General features: G+C 31.6%; 2 protein-coding genes and 3 long non-coding RNA genes across 7 annotated transcripts; 1 reads left to right on the top strand and 4 right to left on the bottom strand.

Moving 5' to 3' along the window:
- Nucleotides 1-1,244: 1,244 nt before the first annotated feature.
- LOC106340000 (E3 ubiquitin-protein ligase SINA-like 7) lies at nucleotides 1,245-2,541 on the bottom strand. Its single transcript, XM_013778861.1, has 2 exons — nucleotides 2,265-2,541; nucleotides 1,245-2,079 (listed from the first exon to the last, which is right to left on the bottom strand). The coding sequence occupies exons 1-2, from the start codon at nucleotides 2,442-2,444 to the stop codon at nucleotides 1,411-1,413; spliced, it is 849 nt and encodes a 282-aa protein (XP_013634315.1). The 5' UTR covers nucleotides 2,445-2,541; the 3' UTR covers nucleotides 1,245-1,410.
- Nucleotides 2,542-4,350: 1,809 nt separating this feature from the next.
- Nucleotides 4,351-7,206, bottom strand: LOC106337322. Of its 3 annotated transcripts, none has more exons than XR_001268987.1 (5): nucleotides 7,071-7,206; nucleotides 6,172-6,954; nucleotides 5,957-6,084; nucleotides 5,751-5,866; nucleotides 4,351-4,538 (listed from the first exon to the last, which is right to left on the bottom strand). It is a non-coding gene; the product is annotated as an uncharacterized LOC106337322 (long non-coding RNA). The 3 variants fall into 3 exon arrangements; XR_001268988.1 differs by lacking the exon at nucleotides 4,351-4,538 and adding an exon at nucleotides 5,579-5,682; XR_001268986.1 differs by lacking the exon at nucleotides 4,351-4,538 and having other exon boundaries at nucleotides 5,579-5,866.
- Nucleotides 7,207-9,804: 2,598 nt separating this feature from the next.
- Nucleotides 9,805-10,144, top strand: LOC106341635. The gene is made up of 3 exons (XR_001269705.1): nucleotides 9,805-9,833; nucleotides 9,943-9,990; nucleotides 10,067-10,144. It is a non-coding gene; the product is annotated as an uncharacterized LOC106341635 (long non-coding RNA).
- Nucleotides 10,145-11,899: 1,755 nt separating this feature from the next.
- On the bottom strand, nucleotides 11,900-13,221 carry LOC106341328. The gene is made up of 4 exons (XR_001269602.1): nucleotides 12,826-13,221; nucleotides 12,590-12,694; nucleotides 12,469-12,489; nucleotides 11,900-12,380 (listed from the first exon to the last, which is right to left on the bottom strand). It is a non-coding gene; the product is annotated as an uncharacterized LOC106341328 (long non-coding RNA).
- A 2,477-nt stretch (nucleotides 13,222-15,698) lies between these two features.
- LOC106340767 (putative aquaporin NIP4-1) lies at nucleotides 15,699-17,345 on the bottom strand. The gene is made up of 5 exons (XM_013779611.1): nucleotides 17,030-17,345; nucleotides 16,699-16,923; nucleotides 16,341-16,538; nucleotides 16,072-16,133; nucleotides 15,699-15,963 (listed from the first exon to the last, which is right to left on the bottom strand). The coding sequence occupies exons 1-5, from the start codon at nucleotides 17,165-17,167 to the stop codon at nucleotides 15,729-15,731; spliced, it is 858 nt and encodes a 285-aa protein (XP_013635065.1). The 5' UTR covers nucleotides 17,168-17,345; the 3' UTR covers nucleotides 15,699-15,728.
- Nucleotides 17,346-18,822: the final 1,477 nt, after the last annotated feature.

The following is an 18,822-nucleotide window of genomic DNA, read 5'->3' as shown; positions in this document are numbered from 1 at the left end:
GAGTCTTATAGAATACCCGTCAACGAGAAAAAAAAGAAACGAGCTCTGATACCACTGATAGGTCTCTTGCCAAGAGATATCAATGTTGATCACAAGTAATAAGAACACAAGTAGTTTTTGGGTAGAAAGTCTACCTCTTTTTGTCTTTTTCATTTCTTTAAATAGGAAAGTACATGAAGCAATAACAGAAACAAGAGATGGAGTCATTGACTCCTACAATGCTGGAAACATGGGAAAGGTGGAGAACGTTACGTAAGAACCGTTCCCCTTATTTAACAACTGAAACAAACTAAATAAAAGATATATATTTTTAAAGATATTTGCTGTTTGGCTTATGTAGTCTTGTTGATTTCCTTGGCACCGCTTCAACGTTAACTAGCGAGTCTTCTTGTATCCTATCAGTTGTCGTTCAAGATGAGGTATAGATTTTCATGTTCCTTCTTTTCTTCAGTTGAGATAATGTGATGTTGAAGGTTTCTGAGATTCTGTGATTAGTTGACAAGGCGTTGTAGCTCATATAATTTCTCCTGTTCTTGGTTTGGTTACATTAATGTGTTGTGATGCTGCCTTATATGCTTCTACTTGTTTAATAAGGGTTGTGACCCAAAGCTCTATATTATATAGATCACTAGTTCTTACATCTCTTCTGAATTTATTGTATCTGATCCAGGCCTGGCTAATGTTTTCTACAGACCCTGTGCAATTTTTTTCTTTTTACAAGACCAATAAAAATAATTGGTAAAAAGGGTCCTTAAATCTGTAAGAAGAAGACCCTAAATTCTTGCTAAGACACTGATCTGATCCAAACCTTCTTGCAATTTTCAACCACTCAAGAGTGTAAGCCTTGCTCTGCTCTGTTATTTTGTTATTATATTCTCTGCAAGGTTTTGATTCCTGCGTTAGTTTTAGATGTATGCAATCTACCAAGTTTATGAAGGTTAAATCAAATGATTTCATGATCCAGGTTGTTGTTTTTAGATTCTTCTTTTTCTTTTGGTTGCTGAAATGTCATTAGGGACATGAGGGTTTCCTGTGGATGTTTTCTGTTGGATGTTATTTTTGTTTACGCAAGTGTTTGCGTGAGGTAGTATTTGGTTATCAACTGATTGCTTTGTTTCCTGGCTGTAACTGCTAAGTATAGAAGAAGAGGATGACTGATCAGTGGTTCAATTAAAGAAGGGGAAGCCTTCTTCCACTTTTCACTGGAATGCACCGGAAGCAATTACTGTATATAGAGTTACAAGTCATAAAAAGATGAGAATCATCAAGAAATAAGTCATATCTTAGTTCCTAAGGTTAAAACTTAAAATGTTAATTATACAATGACAAAAGATAACATTGAAGATAGAAAGATAGATTCTGCCATAGGAACATCAAAAGTGCCGATCTTATAAATCACCAACGACCTTATTACTCTTGGTTCAACTCATTGATGCAAATCTCCAACTTCAACAAATCACCACGAAGCAAATTGTGAGGGATCAACATGAAATTGTCTCGAGGAGTTTCAAAGCTAACTTTAAGAATTCTTTTTACTGCTGGAGATTTGTAAATCATAGTGTATCCATCCTCAGTAGTGTAGGTGATATCATATGAAAACTCTCTAGCTTTTGGAGAAGGTGGTGCAATGCAGCTTACAGTAACGTAAACACCACACGGCTCCCTGAAACACTGCACTGCAATCAATATAATCAAATTACACCCTCTTTTGATTAATATCTTATCACTGATGTCCATCTGGGCAGTGAAGGGTTGGCCGCAAAGGAACCAATTGAATCTCTCATGGTGTGCGGTGGAATCATAGTGACGGTAGAGATCTTTGTATGGTCCAGTGTAATCGCAGTCCTGTTCAGGGCAGGAGCAAGGAGAGAAGTCGCACTCCTTCTCGTGGGTCAACTGCTTCCCATAAGAGAGATTCTCGGTGCATCCAGATTTGGCGTTTGGGCATGGGACACAAACTGATTCAACAACACTCTCCATTGCTCTGCAGCGAATGTGACCAGTAGGCAAAGCACATGTTGGACATTTGTTACTCATTTTGGGACAGCAAGAAGAGCAAGCTAAATGTCCATTCTCACACTGAAATACAAAACCCAATGTGTGATTAAAACCCCAAGTTATAGTTTATAGTTTCAAGAAACTACAATTAGAGACATGAGTTTCTTTAAACATCGGTAAAAATAATCAAAAGCTATGGAAGCATCTTCTTCCAAATGCAGAGTGAGAACTGAGAAGATGCCATTAGTTCATGTGAGAAACAAAACCTGGAAGATAGGAATCGTGAATGCTTCGAAGCAAATGGGGCAATCCAGAACATTCAGATCAAGCAGCGCCGGCGAGAGTCTCTTATCAGGTGAAGATTTGGAAGAACGTTTTCTCTTCTGTGAGAGAATGCTGCTCGCTCCATCTTTTTCGCCCGAAACCGGCACCCAGGCTCCCACCATGGTCGGGCGCTTAACTCTTAATCCCAGAAATCTTAATCCCCTTTACTGTTTTTTCTTCTACTGTTCTTGGTGTTAAGGAGTTTTTGCTTGTTTTTTTTTTTTTTTTTTTTTTTTTTGGCAGCGACTTGTTGTTACGAAAAATTGGACCATATTATAAAAAAATTACTAGAATACGTACGACTTTTCGATTAGGAGAGATAGTTGAGCGGAACAGCCATTCAAATTTCTAATTTTTATTGATTTTTGCATTTACTAACTTATAATCATATCTCTGTAATTAAATATTTGCAACGGTCGGCTTTCTACCTGTGTTTTAACTTTTAAGATCATCTCCAAAAATGAACTGTATTTTGAAGTTTTCAAAACTTTATATTTGAAGTTTAAAGGTATTCTTCTCCAAAAGTAAAACTTCAAACTCAACTTCAAAACTATTTATATTTTATAATATGGTCCTTATGTATCATAACTAATTTGAATTCATAAAACTTTTGTAAATAACTAGCACATATATAAACATATTACAATAATATTAATTAATAAAATATTCTATTAAAATTTAAAAATTTAAATAAAAATAACTTAATTAATATTAAACTTCAAACAAAATACCATATTATTTCATAAAATGATTTTCGTAATGCATATATGATCTATTAGTGCATATCGAATTAAAAATGGCTCTCCTCATTTTTACTTTGTAGATTATGAGCTAAAAGTTGTAGAAATTGGGTAATATTGATACTTGTAAATACAAGAGACCGGAATAAGAAAGTAAAAGAGAAACATAAAATATTGCTAAAAGACTAATTTCTTTTCGATGATATTAATACTTGTGAATATATTCAATATGAACAAGAAAAAATTGTACGAAAAAGACATCAAAAGCAACAACAACAACCATCTTAAGTTACACAAAAAAATTTGGACAATATTTGAAAATTTCGAAGGTTCCGGATCAAACTTACCTGACTATTAGTGTTGTTGTAATATTTAAATTTGTGTAATAGTTATGTCTTCATGTAATTTTTTTAATATTTTTGTTAAGTTTTTTTTTGTATATTATTGTTGTCTAAATCTAGTTTAAAATATTTTAAATCTTATTTTAAAGTTTTATTTAATTTTATGTGTAAAATTTAAAATATGTAAACAAAATTTAAAATATTTATGAGATATAATTTTTTTAAGGATTAAAACAATAAACGAAAAAATATTTATGAATCAAGGTGATGTGTGATTGTAAGGACCAAAACGCAAATAAAAATAAGAAACTTCGTATTTGAAGTTTTGAACAGTGAAATTTTAAATATAGAGTTTCATTCTTCAAAACTTCAAATTTGAAGTTTTGAAGTTTCTTTTTATAGAGCAAAAAACTTCATATTTGAAGTTATAGAGTGTCTTTTGGAGATGCTCTAAAACTGATTGTGATTTTCATTTCTCCCAATCTACAAAATAAAATTATTGCAATTACAGATTTGGCGATGTTCGTTTTGTAGCGACTAGTGATAGCGATTAAAATGTTTTTCGTTTAGCAGCAGCGATCAAACGCAGCGATCGATGATGACTGTGATTTTTAATCGCTATAATTTTCAGCTAACATATTTAAAATTGTGTTTTAAAATTATCGCTAGTCGCTGACAGCCACTTTCAAACGAACATGGCCTACATGTTTGGCTATTTGGAACTTGTGTGTTGCTAATGTCATTTTCAAACTTGCTTAGTAGATCTATCCAATAGGTTAACATAGTATGCTTTGTTCACTGCTTAACTTTAAATATTACTCTTTTAGCATCTACCTATTTTTGGGTGATGCATGAATTTTATTCCCTGCAAATCACACTACAAAGATAATTACAAGATGCAATTGTATAAAACTATAAGTTTACTCATCTAATCTATTAAAATAGAAGTACGAAAATGAAATAATTCTGACTTTTCCTTTTTATTTACAATCCCATGCCATTGGATTAATATGTTGTCGTTTTACTAATACTAAACCAGCTAAAAATTTTGTCGCCACTTAAAATTTAATAACTAACCAAACCGAAATTGTAAATTGTCGTTATATTCTCCCCAGCATCAAGGGTTTATGTAGCTCTGCAAATCAAAACATAATGTATAAATACTTAACTACATATGGTACATATACTTTAATTCGATTCACAATATATAATGCTTTACAATTTCTACATTCAAATAAACATTCTTCTCCATGCAACGGACTTTTTCTCATCTACACCATTTATTTCGTGCATGTATTGTCTGTTTACTCTGATCTTTTTATGATCAACTGTAAAGTTTGTAACATCGTGTTTTTATTTTGGTTTTGAATCATGGATAAAATGTTATTTTAACTAATAAACGTATTTGATTAAATAATAAGATCAGATTTTATAGTTATTCTCATTAGATATATAATTAAAATTTTAAAGTAAATTCGGGATTTAAATGGAAAAATTTCAAAAGTATGGGATTTAAAAGGCTTACTAATTAGTTGAGGCTTTTATTGGCCTAATTTTAAAAGTTGAGGATTTATTTGGCGTTTTTCCCAATTATAATATTCCTAAAACGTTTCCTGCTTCCACGCAGCAATCATAAATCAAACCATATCAAGCAATACAATTGGTCAACCGTTTCCAAAATCAAAACTTGCTAATCACGTAGGACTAATAAATTCAATTACTCCTAAACTCAATAACAGTCCAATTTGTTTCCTATTTTATCGCACTCATCATAACAAAAAAAAAGAAATCATTAACTAACAAGATCAGCATATTCTGAAAGGCAAAACTTCAAAATCACGTTTAGATAATCTTTACAAACAAGATTTTCCTGTTTTAGATCATTTAAATCAACAGGGAATGTGTATTTAATAATTCAAAACCGTATATTCCATTAGAGAAGATTTCGAATAACACATAACAAATATTTTCTTAAATACTACAATTAAACCCACCCTTACATAAGCCACTATATATATATACGACTACTCTGAGCTCCTGTTGTTTGATCAGGTTTGCAAAAATTAGCTTCTTTAGAGGTATTTATTTAGCTTCTTTTAATCTTTCTGAATAGCTTATACGATTGTTCCTAATGTAAATTATATAATTATACTAGGTGAGGTACAAATTAAACAATAATGTACCATATTTTTGTCCCCTGACTATAATTTTGAATTAATTATTCTCAACTTTCTGTCCTTCTACCAAAACTTATGCTTTTGTATACATTACTGCGTCACCTAGAAACCATATGAATACATCACTAAGTAGAATGGAGATTTTCAGCACTGAATTAAATTTAACTGACCTGCTTCCTCTATTCCACTTATACAGTGTCAATCTCTAACAATTTCATCTTTGTACCCTTCTAACTTAAGTCTCGCCTTTTTGTTTAGGTTGCTGATGTATCTCTATTATAAGGTCCTGTAAAAATTAAGAGAATATGTAGGAATCAAATTTGGTTTGAGAGTATAAAACAATAGCTTTAGGAATTAGGATTAGGACTTAGTTGACCTTCTCAAAAGCAACAATCAAGTTGTCACGGGCCTTTGGGAAAGGACTCTCCACAGCCAAGCAGAGCTCCGGAAATAACGGTATGTTGCTGCAAACTCATCCCCCGAATAAGAAGCAATTTGCACTAGCTGAGACATTAAGTTAATCTAATAAGAAAAACTGTAGCTAGCTAATAACTAAGATCTCATCAGAAAGAGAGAAAAGAAGGGAGTAACCTGATGATGTGGGTTTCCACTGGCTGGCAATAGAGAAGCTGCTTTCAAATAGTAACCCGAAGCAGCAGCATATTCTCGGTTCTTTGAATCTCCTCCCTCTCCATACAATCTTTATACCGAGCAAGATCACCAAGGTATATTAAGCAATGGTGACAAGGCACCAAGCCTTTTTTGACTTGAGCCAACTTCTCCCATCCTTATCGGCAAAATTTTTACTCTCTTGATCGTCGGAAAAGTAACCCAAGGGGAGACCATACTTGGATCTCATTTTAAAGATCATATCAGGGTAAAACCCAGCTGCTTCCGAAAGGAAATTTCTGAACGCGCCCTTTAGGAATCGAAAGAAGAGGTACGCAGCTTGAGCCTCGCAACTCGGTCGGGTATAAAAGGATCCTTTGCATTCTGAGCCGCACTGGAGCTACTAGAAGCCAAGACAGCATTTATGTTTGATCAATATTCTTCAATCCGTTTGTAATGCAACTGCCACAGCGTAAACTCAATGGTGTGATTCTCAGAGAAAGCATGATCTTCAAGAATGATTGCTTCGTGCCTTCTGACACTTGGCTTCTAACTCAATAGTCTGCAAAGAATGCATTAGTCGTTACTATAACGTGGTCTACATACACATAGGAACTAATACAGCCTCCATTGTAAAAAAACTACTCCAAAAACAATAATAGAGGCAAATTCACAGAGTCACGCATGATAATTGTTTCGGTAATAGTGCCTAGATCTGACTTGCTCATCTGATCTCAAGTCTTTGTATTCCAAACTTCTGACAATCTACTTGGAAAAAGCAAAAGAAATTATATAGATTAGAAAAACCAATCGAATAAACACAAGTTAAACTCAATCAAAAATCGAACATTGATGTCAAAAGCAATTGTAAAAGGAAATACCGATCTGATTAAGAACTGTGAAAACAACGCAAACCACTTATGATTGCAACATACATCAGATCAAGGAGCAAGGTATCGGGTGAAGTCAAAGAGATGAGAGATAATGAAAAGTCTCAAGTACGAGAAAAATCGGTACACTTCTTGTATTTTTTTCCCGGAAAAAAACACTAAGGGGGCTGGGCCTCAAAATATGAATGAGGTCAGATTTTTTTCACAATTTGTCTTCTTTCGGGCCGACTGTTTACCCAAAAAGTATACTTAAACATTATATGGTGCATTTTACAATTTTTTGTATTTTAATAAACATCTCTAGATTTGATATAATAAAATGTTTACTTGAGACTAAGATATGGTGCATTTTAATCGATTAGATTTGTCATAATAAAATGAGCAAGTAACACACACATGTAAACTGATGAAAAAACAAGATCACCAAAGAAAAAAATTAGCTACATTGAACAACAAAGTTGATGGTGTTCAAAAAATTTTAACACATAAAAATCTTTCCATTGTAAAATGTTTACAAATTCAAAATGACACCCGCGCGGGCGCGCGGGTCCAACTCTAGTATTATATTATAAACAGCTTTAAACAAAACTAACCGTTTCATATGCAAAAGATTAGATTTGTCGATTATTCACCTATTGTAGTGTATTGCATCCATGTATAAATTGTTTTCATTTGAATTCACCATTTATGCTTTATCTCTAAAATGTAATAACTTAAAAAAAACATTGAAAAATGAGACCTTTAAAATCATTATTGGTTTGTTTTACAGCAAACATATATTGACTTAAACTCTTCATATGTTTTACGGCTACATATATTACCCAAGCTTAAAACGTTTGGTTCTTCACTATAAGGGCACTGATTCATTTGTATTGAACCAAGCCTGACATTCAATTTCCGCATACCTGACAAGTTCCAAATGATCCATGTCTATCCTCTTTTATCATTCCAAGCCTTCCAAATATACAAGATTATCCAGGGATAAGAATTTCTATCCAAATCTGGATCTTAGATGCTGCTCTTCATCCAGAATAAATTATTCATATTGGCATAAATGCTCGGCAGAGAAAAACTGTTTGTACTAGACGGAGTTGCTGATAAAGACCAAGCATGTAAAGACCAAGCATGTAAAGTTGGTAGGCACTCAAAAATAGCATGGTAACAGTTTCTTCTGGTTTTCCACATCTTGGACAATAATTATTACATCGCATATTGCGACAGATCAGGTTCCTTGTGACTGCCACATGCCATGTTATCAGTTGCCAAATAAAATGACATAATTTTTTAGGTGATTTTATTTTTCAAGTAAAGGCTTGGAACTTGTTTATATTAGGTCATGACATTGCCTTATTTAAAACATGTATTTTTAATTTTGTTTGTTATTCCAAGAAATATTTTTATTCCAACAAACGATATATTGCATTATTTCTCTATCTCTTTCAACTAAATAATTAAAGCCTAAAAAAACTGTCTATATTATTTGTATTAATGATACTAATCGTCAACCATATGTTTTGTATTTGAAACTTACACCATCATGCCCTAATAACACACCGGATCATATGTTTTGTATTTGAAACTTACACCATCATGCTCTAATAACACACCGGATTCAACATTTCAATGTTTTCAAATTGAAATGTAATATATATACATAAATCCTGATATAATGTATTTTTTGCAGTATTCAAAATTATGAAATCCTAAAATATATGATCAAAACTCAGTAAGCTCTAATTTACAAAACCCTAAACCCGAAATCTTTTAAAAAATTTCCCCTCGTCTATTGAAAATATACCATCAAACTACAATTTTGGATAACTACTAAATAAAAGCCGATATATATTTTAAAATTTTTTTATGCTTGATACTCAAATTTATGATTATACCGATATATTTATTAACTATTCAAAATACTGTTTGGGTTATCATTATAGTGCAAATCTTTTTCAAATCAATAATAAACAATAGAAACAAGAAAATCAGAAGTTGTAAATATTAATCTCGAATATACTAAAGCAGAAAACTAACCGCCAACCATTATAGTTACCAATCTTCCACAAATCAATAACAAAAAAATAGAAACAAAAAAAAAATCAGAAGTTTCTAACAAACTGTCGAATATACTGATTAAGAAAATTTTAATTTCCATAACTTAAATTAGCTTGTTACTCAAGATATGTGATTATGAAAAAAAATTCTCTAACTGTATTGAATGGGAATATGCTAAACTGTGAGGCCTCAACCTTTCTTATATATACTGCATTCGATAATTCAAAGCAAACACCTTCTTTTCTAAGAGTTTCTGATGTCATTTCTTCCAAGCAAAATATATAGTACCTTGATGAAGTTAGTCCATGGAAATGGATATGATTGATCCAAGTCAAAGTGATACACACCTGTAAATCATCCAATGCTTGGTGTGATGAGAGTTTGGAAATCATATTGGCAGACAAAAAGTGTTAATATAATTCATCATCTTAAAAGTGTACTGTTTTGTTATTGTAGCGAAAGCATGTTCATAAATAAATTCTATGTTTAAGTTAATCAGTGAAAGTAAAAAGTAAATACTTTGATGGGTTATCATGTTTTTTGTATGTTTCTTTTTTCATGAGATCGTGGAATAACATCTATGTTATTCTGTATATTTTCTTGCAGGGTTCAAAATTCAAGCTACATGTAAGAAGAACTACATGAGGTCTTAGGGGGGATGAATGCAATGTTGGTGAATGGAAGACTGTAGAGAACTTCCAAGTAAGTCCAACAAAAAACATTACCGACCAACAAAAAACATGTACAATATGTCTTTCATTCATTAAGCGATATGACTTCCAAAACGATGACATGTTTCTTGCATTAGCAGGCTTTGATTCTGTTATGGGTGGAAGATTGGATGTTCATTTCTTGATTGGTAATTTGTTTTATTTGTTATTTAACGTGTTTCTTTTGATCGTCCACTAATTAAGATTTATTATTTTGTTTTCAAGAAATTCTTGGACGTGGCATAGATGTCTCACAAATTTGAACTCTGAAATGTAATAGAAAGGAGAAAAAAAGATTGAATCAAACTAAGAGACATCAAGTATACAATTCTTATCTATATTTTTGTCCATGATAATTCATATCGTGTCGTCCAAGAATCGAATTTACACGTGTTTTAACTCTATTTTCTTTTAGTGATGAACGCATATCATAGAGAGGAAGAACACTTTCGAGTTGTTGTCTGTTTGCTCAGATTTGCTAAAATCAGGTCATTTATAGTTACAAATGCTGTTTTAAAAATTTCCAGTAGATATCATTCATATAATGTAGATTATCGAATGTTGGCTTATTTTGTTTTAGGTAATCTCCACGTCTCAAATGCTTATGATTCATCACAATTGGTTTTCAATCCGAACACAAAAGAAGCCAAGGAAATTAAAGAAGTGTATAATTTTTAACCTTTTAAAAACTATAAAGTATTTTGATTCATATATATATATATATTAATACTAGTGGTTTACGTGCGCTACGGCGGAATGTTTGCGATTTGTGTTATTTAACAAAGAACATTTGTCATTAGATTCACTTGTTTAATTCGAAAATCTACATTTGTAGTTGCTTTCTGTGTTGACATATACTTCTTTTTTATTAGTTAAATGTGATCGGTTGATGGAGCCGCTAGTTCTAGAGAAGCCAGATTATGAAATTAATTCAATGTATGGTGGCAATGTGCATAATACAAAATGTATTTTTTATTTGTTTACAGGCAGTTGGAAATTGATTTTAGTGCTAGTTTGAGTTTAAACGGATCGTGTTGACCTATTATTCAATATTCTATTCATTCCAGTAAAGAAAAGTCATACATTTAACACCAAACATTTAAGATATATCAATAGAAAATAAAAATCTGAGACAGTGATCTTATTGTTGTGGACGGAAGCGATACATCTGTTTGGTCGACTAATATAACCGGTGGAAATGGGAAATCCCCGGTGGTAGCAGAGGTTCTTGATAACGGTAACTCCGTGCTTAGAAAAAACGACCAAGGATCCCATTCATATACACTTCTTCCACCGACAACAGAGATTTACCTAGTTATGTAAATATTCGATTCTAGAAATCTACATCTCCCCACCAAATTCTAGAAAGTGCCCTTTTCCGTTTACTTAGGCTTTGATTGGTAAATTTTCGAAATGGTGGAATGACATCTTAAAACGCGATTCCACAAGTATTTTACTAATCAACAAAAATTGCGGAATGAAAGAAAAAACCCTAAAACCCAAGTTTGCGTTTTTTGTTGACAAAAATACAAAGAAATTTTTTATTAACTGAAAAAATGAGTTTTAGTTGGTTATTTACAATATTAAGACTTTCATATTATTAAATTATATGATAATACCATTTTCAAATTTTAAATAAATAGCAATAAAAAATTTAATGCTAAATAGTTACGTTGTATATAAAGTTTTACTATATTTATTTTAAAATATTATAAAATGTTAATCTATTATTAAAATGTATTGAAAAGTTAGTAAAATATTTATAATAGATTAACATTTTATAATATTTTAAAATATTTTACTTTGTTGTGCTTGAGACAGAGTGTTTCGCTTTTGGAGAAATTGAAGCCAAACGTCTAAAATGGTTTCTATTTTCAGCTCTTTTTTCACTTCTGCTTCATACTTGAAGCTATCAATGGCAAACGCAGAAACTACAGGTGGTGTTGCTACTTACCTCACAAATCTACGTATCGAAAAAATCACCATTAATTAGTGAAATAAAAGAAAAAAATATTCTTATTTAACTTTACTGCATCAGCTTTTTTATGTTTTGACGGATCATACCTAGCTTGAGGAAGATGAGGAAGGTTTTCAAATAAAGAATACACCATTCTCCTTGTACTTTGATTGCCTTCTTATGTAATAGATTTTCAGATGCTTTCCTATATATGAAAAGTTGCTCAATGGATATGTTTCAAAGAGAATGTTATTGAGAAACATTAAGGATCAAGTATCAACTGGATTCTTTTGCATCAGATTGTTTAGTTGGATGGATTCAGCTCACCAGCAACCTCCAAAATTCGAGTGAGAAGTTTTCCATAAAACTCCTCTTGTTTGAATATATGAGAACCGAGAAAAACGAAACTCAGAGAGAGAACTTGTGAATTGATTAGGAACATCAGACAAAACAATAAACATGAATAGAGTTAAAAGACAGAAGTAGAGTAGTGAGTTACCGTGAGGGTCTATGTAATTGTTCCACTCAGAAACACAGTCTTCTTTACCCCACTGTCATTTCACGAGCTTCTCCGAGTACCATCTTCATAATAAAAAATAAAGGATGCAACTTTATGGTTTTGAGATTTATAGAACAACTAAAATATTACTTATTCTTGAAAGTTTTAAACCTGTGTGTGCGGCGATGGATCCTTGAATCAAAGGGGAAAAAGCAAAAGAAAAAGTTTCTAAGTTGATAAAATTCTCGCAATAACAACAACATATAATAGGAATTACGCTTTATTATGCTACCTTTTCCGTCTACTAAAACCATATAAGCTTGCCGCTTTTCTTCAGGTCCCTGGCCACCCAAAAGCGTAGCAGACATGTGACCATCACTTCTTTACAACGGAGAGCCTTCATATCGGAAAGTTCCCGTTAGATGAGGAGTTACAGAGACGTGGAGTTAAAAATAATCAGATTAAAGTTTTGAGGACTAAGCTCGTGTAAATCGCTAATAAGAAAAGACGGTGGTACGCCGGACTAACCTTCTCGTCCAGGAGTAGCATGTCGACACCATCAGCTCGCCGCCTTTCTTGACATTCCTTGCCTCCCAGAACCTTAAGCCGGACCTGAGCAGATGTTTGAACAGCGACCAACCTTCAAATCGGTAATAAGAGTATAGGAATTTGTAACAGTGTGACCTTTCGGATTTTGTAGCAGTGAGGGTATTCATCGCAGGAAAAGAAAACATTTATAGATGGAGCTCCAGGGTTGGAGGATGATGAGGCCATTTAAATGGAAAAGAGTAGGAGCAGTGATGGGAAAGACGTTAATGCTTGGATTAATGGAGATGGTAGCCGAAAATGGGAGACGTTACACAGGCGTTGTTCAGAGTTATGGAGATCTGAAGAGGCACAGCGTCTGAACATAGAAGCTCTGTAATCGTGAAAGGAGGAAACCATAAGAGCCTAAAAATACTCATCGATCCCGTTTGTATAATAAGGGCATGATTAACCCCGATGTTTTAGCCGGGGTTATTAACTCCTGATTTGACACTTTTTTTTTACACTTTTCAGCTAAGATACGACTCTTATATCTCTTATTTAAGAAACGGTTCTTAGTTTTTCTTAGTTAAAATCGAAGAAAAGCTAAGAACCGTCTCTTAGCCGAAGCTAAGAACCCCAGTTAAAAGACTGGGGTTAATCATGGTCGAGCCCAATAAAAAAACTCATCGATAGAAGAAAGCTAAAGACATGATGCCACGTGTCAACATTTAGAGATAGAAGTGTTGATGTGCCTTCATAAAAAGTGACAAAATGCAACTTTATTGTAATAGATATGTTTGTCTAACCAATTGGTTTTCTTATGGTTTAACGGTATCTTAGGTTCAAATTTAATAGCGATTCTATGAGTATCGTCGAATCAAATGAAATTTTTTTTTGTTGCCCTTGAATACAATGAGGATAAAACCATATCTGAGCTATTAGGTTCCACACAGGTTTACATTCGTATTTCTAATACCCCAACGATTACTATTTCGAACTTGAAATAGTATTTTTTAGTTATTGTGTCAATTTTCGGAGTGGTTGAAAATGCAAGGTTGTTGCTACAATCTATGTTATATGTACCAATTATGCATGGTATTATTTTGGATGTGAAGTGTGTCAACACAGGAATTTGAGAGTCCTCTAAGCGATAACACCAAAACTTGGTAGACGGACACCATGCCAGCATCAAATATTTCCGGTTTATGATTTACTTCCTTTTTAGAACTAAGGTCGCAACTTTTTCTATAAATTTAATTACTGTAATTAGAAATTCATTTTTTCTTAGATTAGATGCATCTAATTCAACTTATAAAATAATACTGTATCCGTTCCCGAAAGTAAGATTTTTTAGATTTTTTTTCTTGTTCCACAAATATAGATTTTCTACATTGTTAAGGTACTTTTTTATACTTTTGAGAAACATTAATTGAGAATATTTGAATTGATTAAATTTCATTGGTGAAAAGTTATTGGAGAGTGTATAATAAAGTAAAAAATAAAATAAATTATATACATTTATTAAATTCTTAATAAGCGTGCATAGTCTAGAAAATCTTACTTTCGGGAACAGAGGGAGTAGTATACTAGGTGGTTTCCCGCGATTTTGCGGGTATAAATATTTTATGAAAATTATATATTATGTTTATAATTTTATAAATTTGAATAATAATCATAACTATTAAAATTAACCTTTTATTTTAAATAGTTTGAAAATCAAAATTCTTGGTATTGTATAATTTTAGAAGATTATTGAGATAAATTTTAATTCTTTAAATTTTATTATAAGTTTTCAAAAAGTTTTTTTATGACATAATTTTCGATTAAGTAAGTAAAAGTTTAAAATAACAAAGAATACAACCAAGAATACAACAAATATGTTTTATTATTCTAATTCACTGATGTTTTATATATGTATCCTTTTTTTTCCTATTACAAAATAAGAACGTCAATTTTATTATAATCAAAATTATATTAATAGAGTCTTAACTCTAGTCTTGTATTAATATATTGTTCTCGTTTTTTAATTTATTTTATAATAAAATTTTTCATTAACTAATATTATTTTAAAGAATTTACCATATAGTTTTATTAAAATCAAGGCTATAACAATTATATTAATAGAGTATATTAACTTTAGTCTCGTATTATTATCATTTCCAATTTTTCAATTTTATATTATAATAAATATTTTCATTTATTAATATTATTTTAAAAGACTTACTATATATTTTTCTGTTTTTAAATATAAAAATATTTTAATCATTTCTGAAAGTAATAACTCAATTATACAATCAACGTTTGTCACTGAAAAATGACTGAATGATTTTAAAATTGTATATTTGACTGTTTGCATTCATTATACACATTTTAGAATATATATATATATATATATATATATATATAGTGAGTATAACAAAATATTATTAGGTTTAGGTTAATTAGTATAACACATCTTAGAAAAATATATATATATATAGTGAGCATATAATTTATTGTATCCACTATAAATATAAATATGTTAAAATCATTTATATAATTATTTCTATCAAACCATATGTATTTATATGTATATTTTAAATTTCTATAACATAATCTATGATATTTAATTATTTTTATAAATAAATTATGTTAATTCTTATATCTTTAAAATGTTTAATTGTTTTTATGGTAATATAGATTAGATTAGGTAGTTCTAGGATTAGTTTTCTTTTTTAAAATTTTTATTAAATAAATGAAAATTTAAATATCAACAACCAATCAAATTAAGAGAATTAATTTTAAAATTCATCTATGAATGGTATCTAAGCAAAAGTGACTTTTCAATTAATATATAGTAGGATATACAACTATCCAAGAGGAAAAGTTTGACAAAATAAGATATGACCAAGAGATTACAAAAATTAGCTTTTAGAAGTAGAAGTTTTGTGTTTTGGAGAAGCAGAACGGAGAAAAGAACCGTTCCGAGTAAGCTCTTTGAGTGGCTTATCCGTAAATCTTATAAGGTTATAAACAAAACCTCCGGCCATAATTCCGACAAGAGGACCAACAATGTAAATCCAAAGTCCATCATACACTCCCATCACTATCGCTGGTCCTAGACTTCTTGCTGGATTCATCGATGCTCCCGAAACCGGTCTAACATTTTTGCATATTAAAATAGTAATAATAAAAACCCAAACCATGATTTCTAGTCATATATTATTCTTGTTGCTTGAAAATGAAAAAGAAAGAGAAAATGTTTACCCAGCCACGAAGACGTTCAACATTATAGTCATCCCCACCGCAATTCCAGCTAATTCTCCGACCTATAAAAGAAATTTAAGAACAATCCAACAACATAAGAGTGTATATTTGCATATTGTTTTCCTTATGATTTGTTTCTATGGCAATATATTAAAAAATGCACTAGTGACTTCAAATGAGATAACTTCAATGTATTATTTTATAGCAATTTGTTCTACAATGATTAGTGCCAATATCTAACTGTTTATGATGATATAGAAAATACTAACCGCTCGATTATCAGTGGCAACACCGGAGATAACAAACATAAGGAGGAACGAGATAATTATCTCAGCAGCGAGTGCTTGTGCCGCTGAATCAGACGGAGTTGTTCCAAAGTAAGCTGCTGGTGTCACATGGAACATTAGTTTCAGTGTCAAACTCCCTAGTAACGATCCCGTAAGTTGTGCACCTATATACAATGGTACCTGTCCAAACCATTTTACAATCATATTCATGATTCAAATACCAAATATAGTATTTACTAGGAATATAATTGTTGCATTTGTTTGAACATGTAATGTGTTTATGTTTGATTAACTTAAAAACAACCAAAACACATTTAAAGAAGAGATGGAGAGTAAATACCTGATACCAGGGGAACCGCCGGAACACGGCAAAAGTGAGGGTCACGGCAGGATTAAAATGGGCACCGGAAATGTGACCTGTAGAGTAAATCATGACCATAACAATGAGACCCCAAGTAACACATATCCCTGGAAATGTCACTGTTCCACCGTACAACACATTCACTACCACCACCCCACATCCAGCGAATATTAAGAAATACGTCCCAATCATCTCTGCTATCAACTGTAATCAGTATTGAAAGAACATAAAATAATTTGTTAAATATATTAATTATAATCATAACTATGAAAATGAAACAGAATAAAATTTTGTTGGTTTATGTATTTACCTTCTGAGTGAGGCAAACAGTGGTGGGAGAAGTACAAATGACTGTTTCGATTCCTCGATGGCAATCTTTGCCTTTGCCTTTGCCTTTCTCAATTTTTGATATTTCCTCTTCTTCAATTTCTTCAACATGCGAAGTCATTTTGAATAAAGTTCAAATTAAATGTTGTGAATTTTGTTTTGTTTTGTTTTGACTTTTGAGTGGGTGTTTTTTATTTTGGGAAAATGGAAAACGAATGTCTCGTGGTTAAGAGAATTTGATGTACCAGATGAAAAATAGGATGAGACTTTAACGTTATGTAGAGATAGGTGAAAACAAAAGCTGACAAAGAAAAAAGAGACAGGCAAATTTTTTTTAACTATGATTGGTATTAATAATGGGCTTATTTGTGAAATAACCAAAAAATAAAGGAAAACTGGTTTTGTAGAAATCAGATAGAGAGAGATAGGAAGAAAAAAGAGGTGAGAGAGTATTATTTTGGTTAATGAGTGAATTTTGGATTTTTTTGGTGTTATACCATGCAATTTCCCACTAATTAATAAGTCACAGATTTTGAGTTCCAAATTTGTTGGCGTCATTGTCATTCTGCAATGGCTACTTACACGATGTTTTAAATGTCTACGTTGACGAAAAGCTTTTTATATAAGCAATATATATACAGATATGCAGAAAGTATATTTAGATATATATAGATATAGACCCTCTCGAACTTGTCAAATATATACGCAGAGAGTGAACGCCAAAGTTGGTTAAATGCAAATGAGACAATATCTTAAACTCCACAAGTACAACTTATTGAAGATCCACAAGTTTTAAGTTTGTGTAATATATGTATGATGGATGGTTCATTGACCTCTACAAATCAATACAGTAGACATGGATGAGTTTGAAAGGGTAGTATAGGAAAAATCCAACTAATAGAGACGCAAAATCTAAAAAGGCGAGAAGATTCGTTGCACACAGAAATGGAAGCATTGAGATGAGCTATGAAAAGCATCACGTGTCAGAATTTTGGGACCGGTTGCAAAGACCTGATTGCAATGATAAAAGAATCACAAGTTTGGCAAAGTGTCTCAAAGAGTTGCAGGTGATTCAGACTCTTCATATACGCTTTCTGGAATTCAAGATTTCCTACATTCCAAGGGAGTAAAACGGAATTGTTGATTCTTTAGCTAAGAATGTTCATTCTTTTCATAGAGATCTTTGTTACATTGATTGTTACCAAGACCACCTCAAATTTGAGTAATAGAATAGCCGTTTGATGTCATAAAAAAAATAAACAATATATTTACAAGGTTGGCCCTGAAATTTTGGAGGTTTGAAACAAAATAAAAACCAATATGCTACACAACAAAGAAATACTAGTAAAAACAAACTTATAGAAATACTTTCAAACATAAAGTGATAAAACCATTGATAAAACAAAAGTTTTGTCACAAAAAAAAAATCCGAATGTCCAACTCTTTGAGTTAGGTATTTGGTTTTATGGACATTTTAAAATTTTTACTAGGCCACTAAGTTGTCATGTTGTTTAATCCATTTAAGTTAGTCTAAATTAATAAAACAACAAAACTAATATGGGCTTTATATGATGACTAAAAAATTTATACGTATATAATCTATTTGGATTTATAATTTTTATGGAAGCCTATGAAAATGGGGCATGTGTCAAATGTTTCATTAGGCATGGTTCAGCTCTGAATATATATGCATCTTTTTTATCTGAAAATGGGGCATGTGTCAAATGTTTCATTAGGCATTCACCAATACGTATTACACATGATTTTTTAATTTCA

Source organism: Brassica oleracea, chromosome C4, assembly GCF_000695525.1.
Source record: "Brassica oleracea var. oleracea cultivar TO1000 chromosome C4, BOL, whole genome shotgun sequence".
Lineage (NCBI taxonomy): Eukaryota > Viridiplantae > Streptophyta > Magnoliopsida > Brassicales > Brassicaceae > Brassica > Brassica oleracea.
The sequence above is the reverse complement of the archived record's forward strand: the minus strand, read 5'-3'. Positions and strand labels throughout refer to the sequence as shown.

Coding starts and splice junctions, on each gene's coding strand:
- LOC106340000 (XM_013778861.1), bottom strand. CDS start 2,444: ATGGTGGGAGCCTGGGTGCCGGTTTCGGGCGAAAAAGATGGAGCGAGC. Junction 2,080..2,264: donor TCACGATTCCTATCTTCCAG/GTTTTGTTTCTC, acceptor TTTGTATTTCAG/TGTGAGAATGGACATTTAGC.
- LOC106340767 (XM_013779611.1), bottom strand. CDS start 17,167: ATGACTTCGCATGTTGAAGAAATTGAAGAAGAGGAAATATCAAAAATT. Junction 16,924..17,029: donor CTGTTTGCCTCACTCAGAAG/GTAAATACATAA, acceptor TACTGATTACAG/TTGATAGCAGAGATGATTGG. Junction 16,134..16,340: donor TTGCCACTGATAATCGAGCG/GTTAGTATTTTC, acceptor TTTCTTTTATAG/GTCGGAGAATTAGCTGGAAT.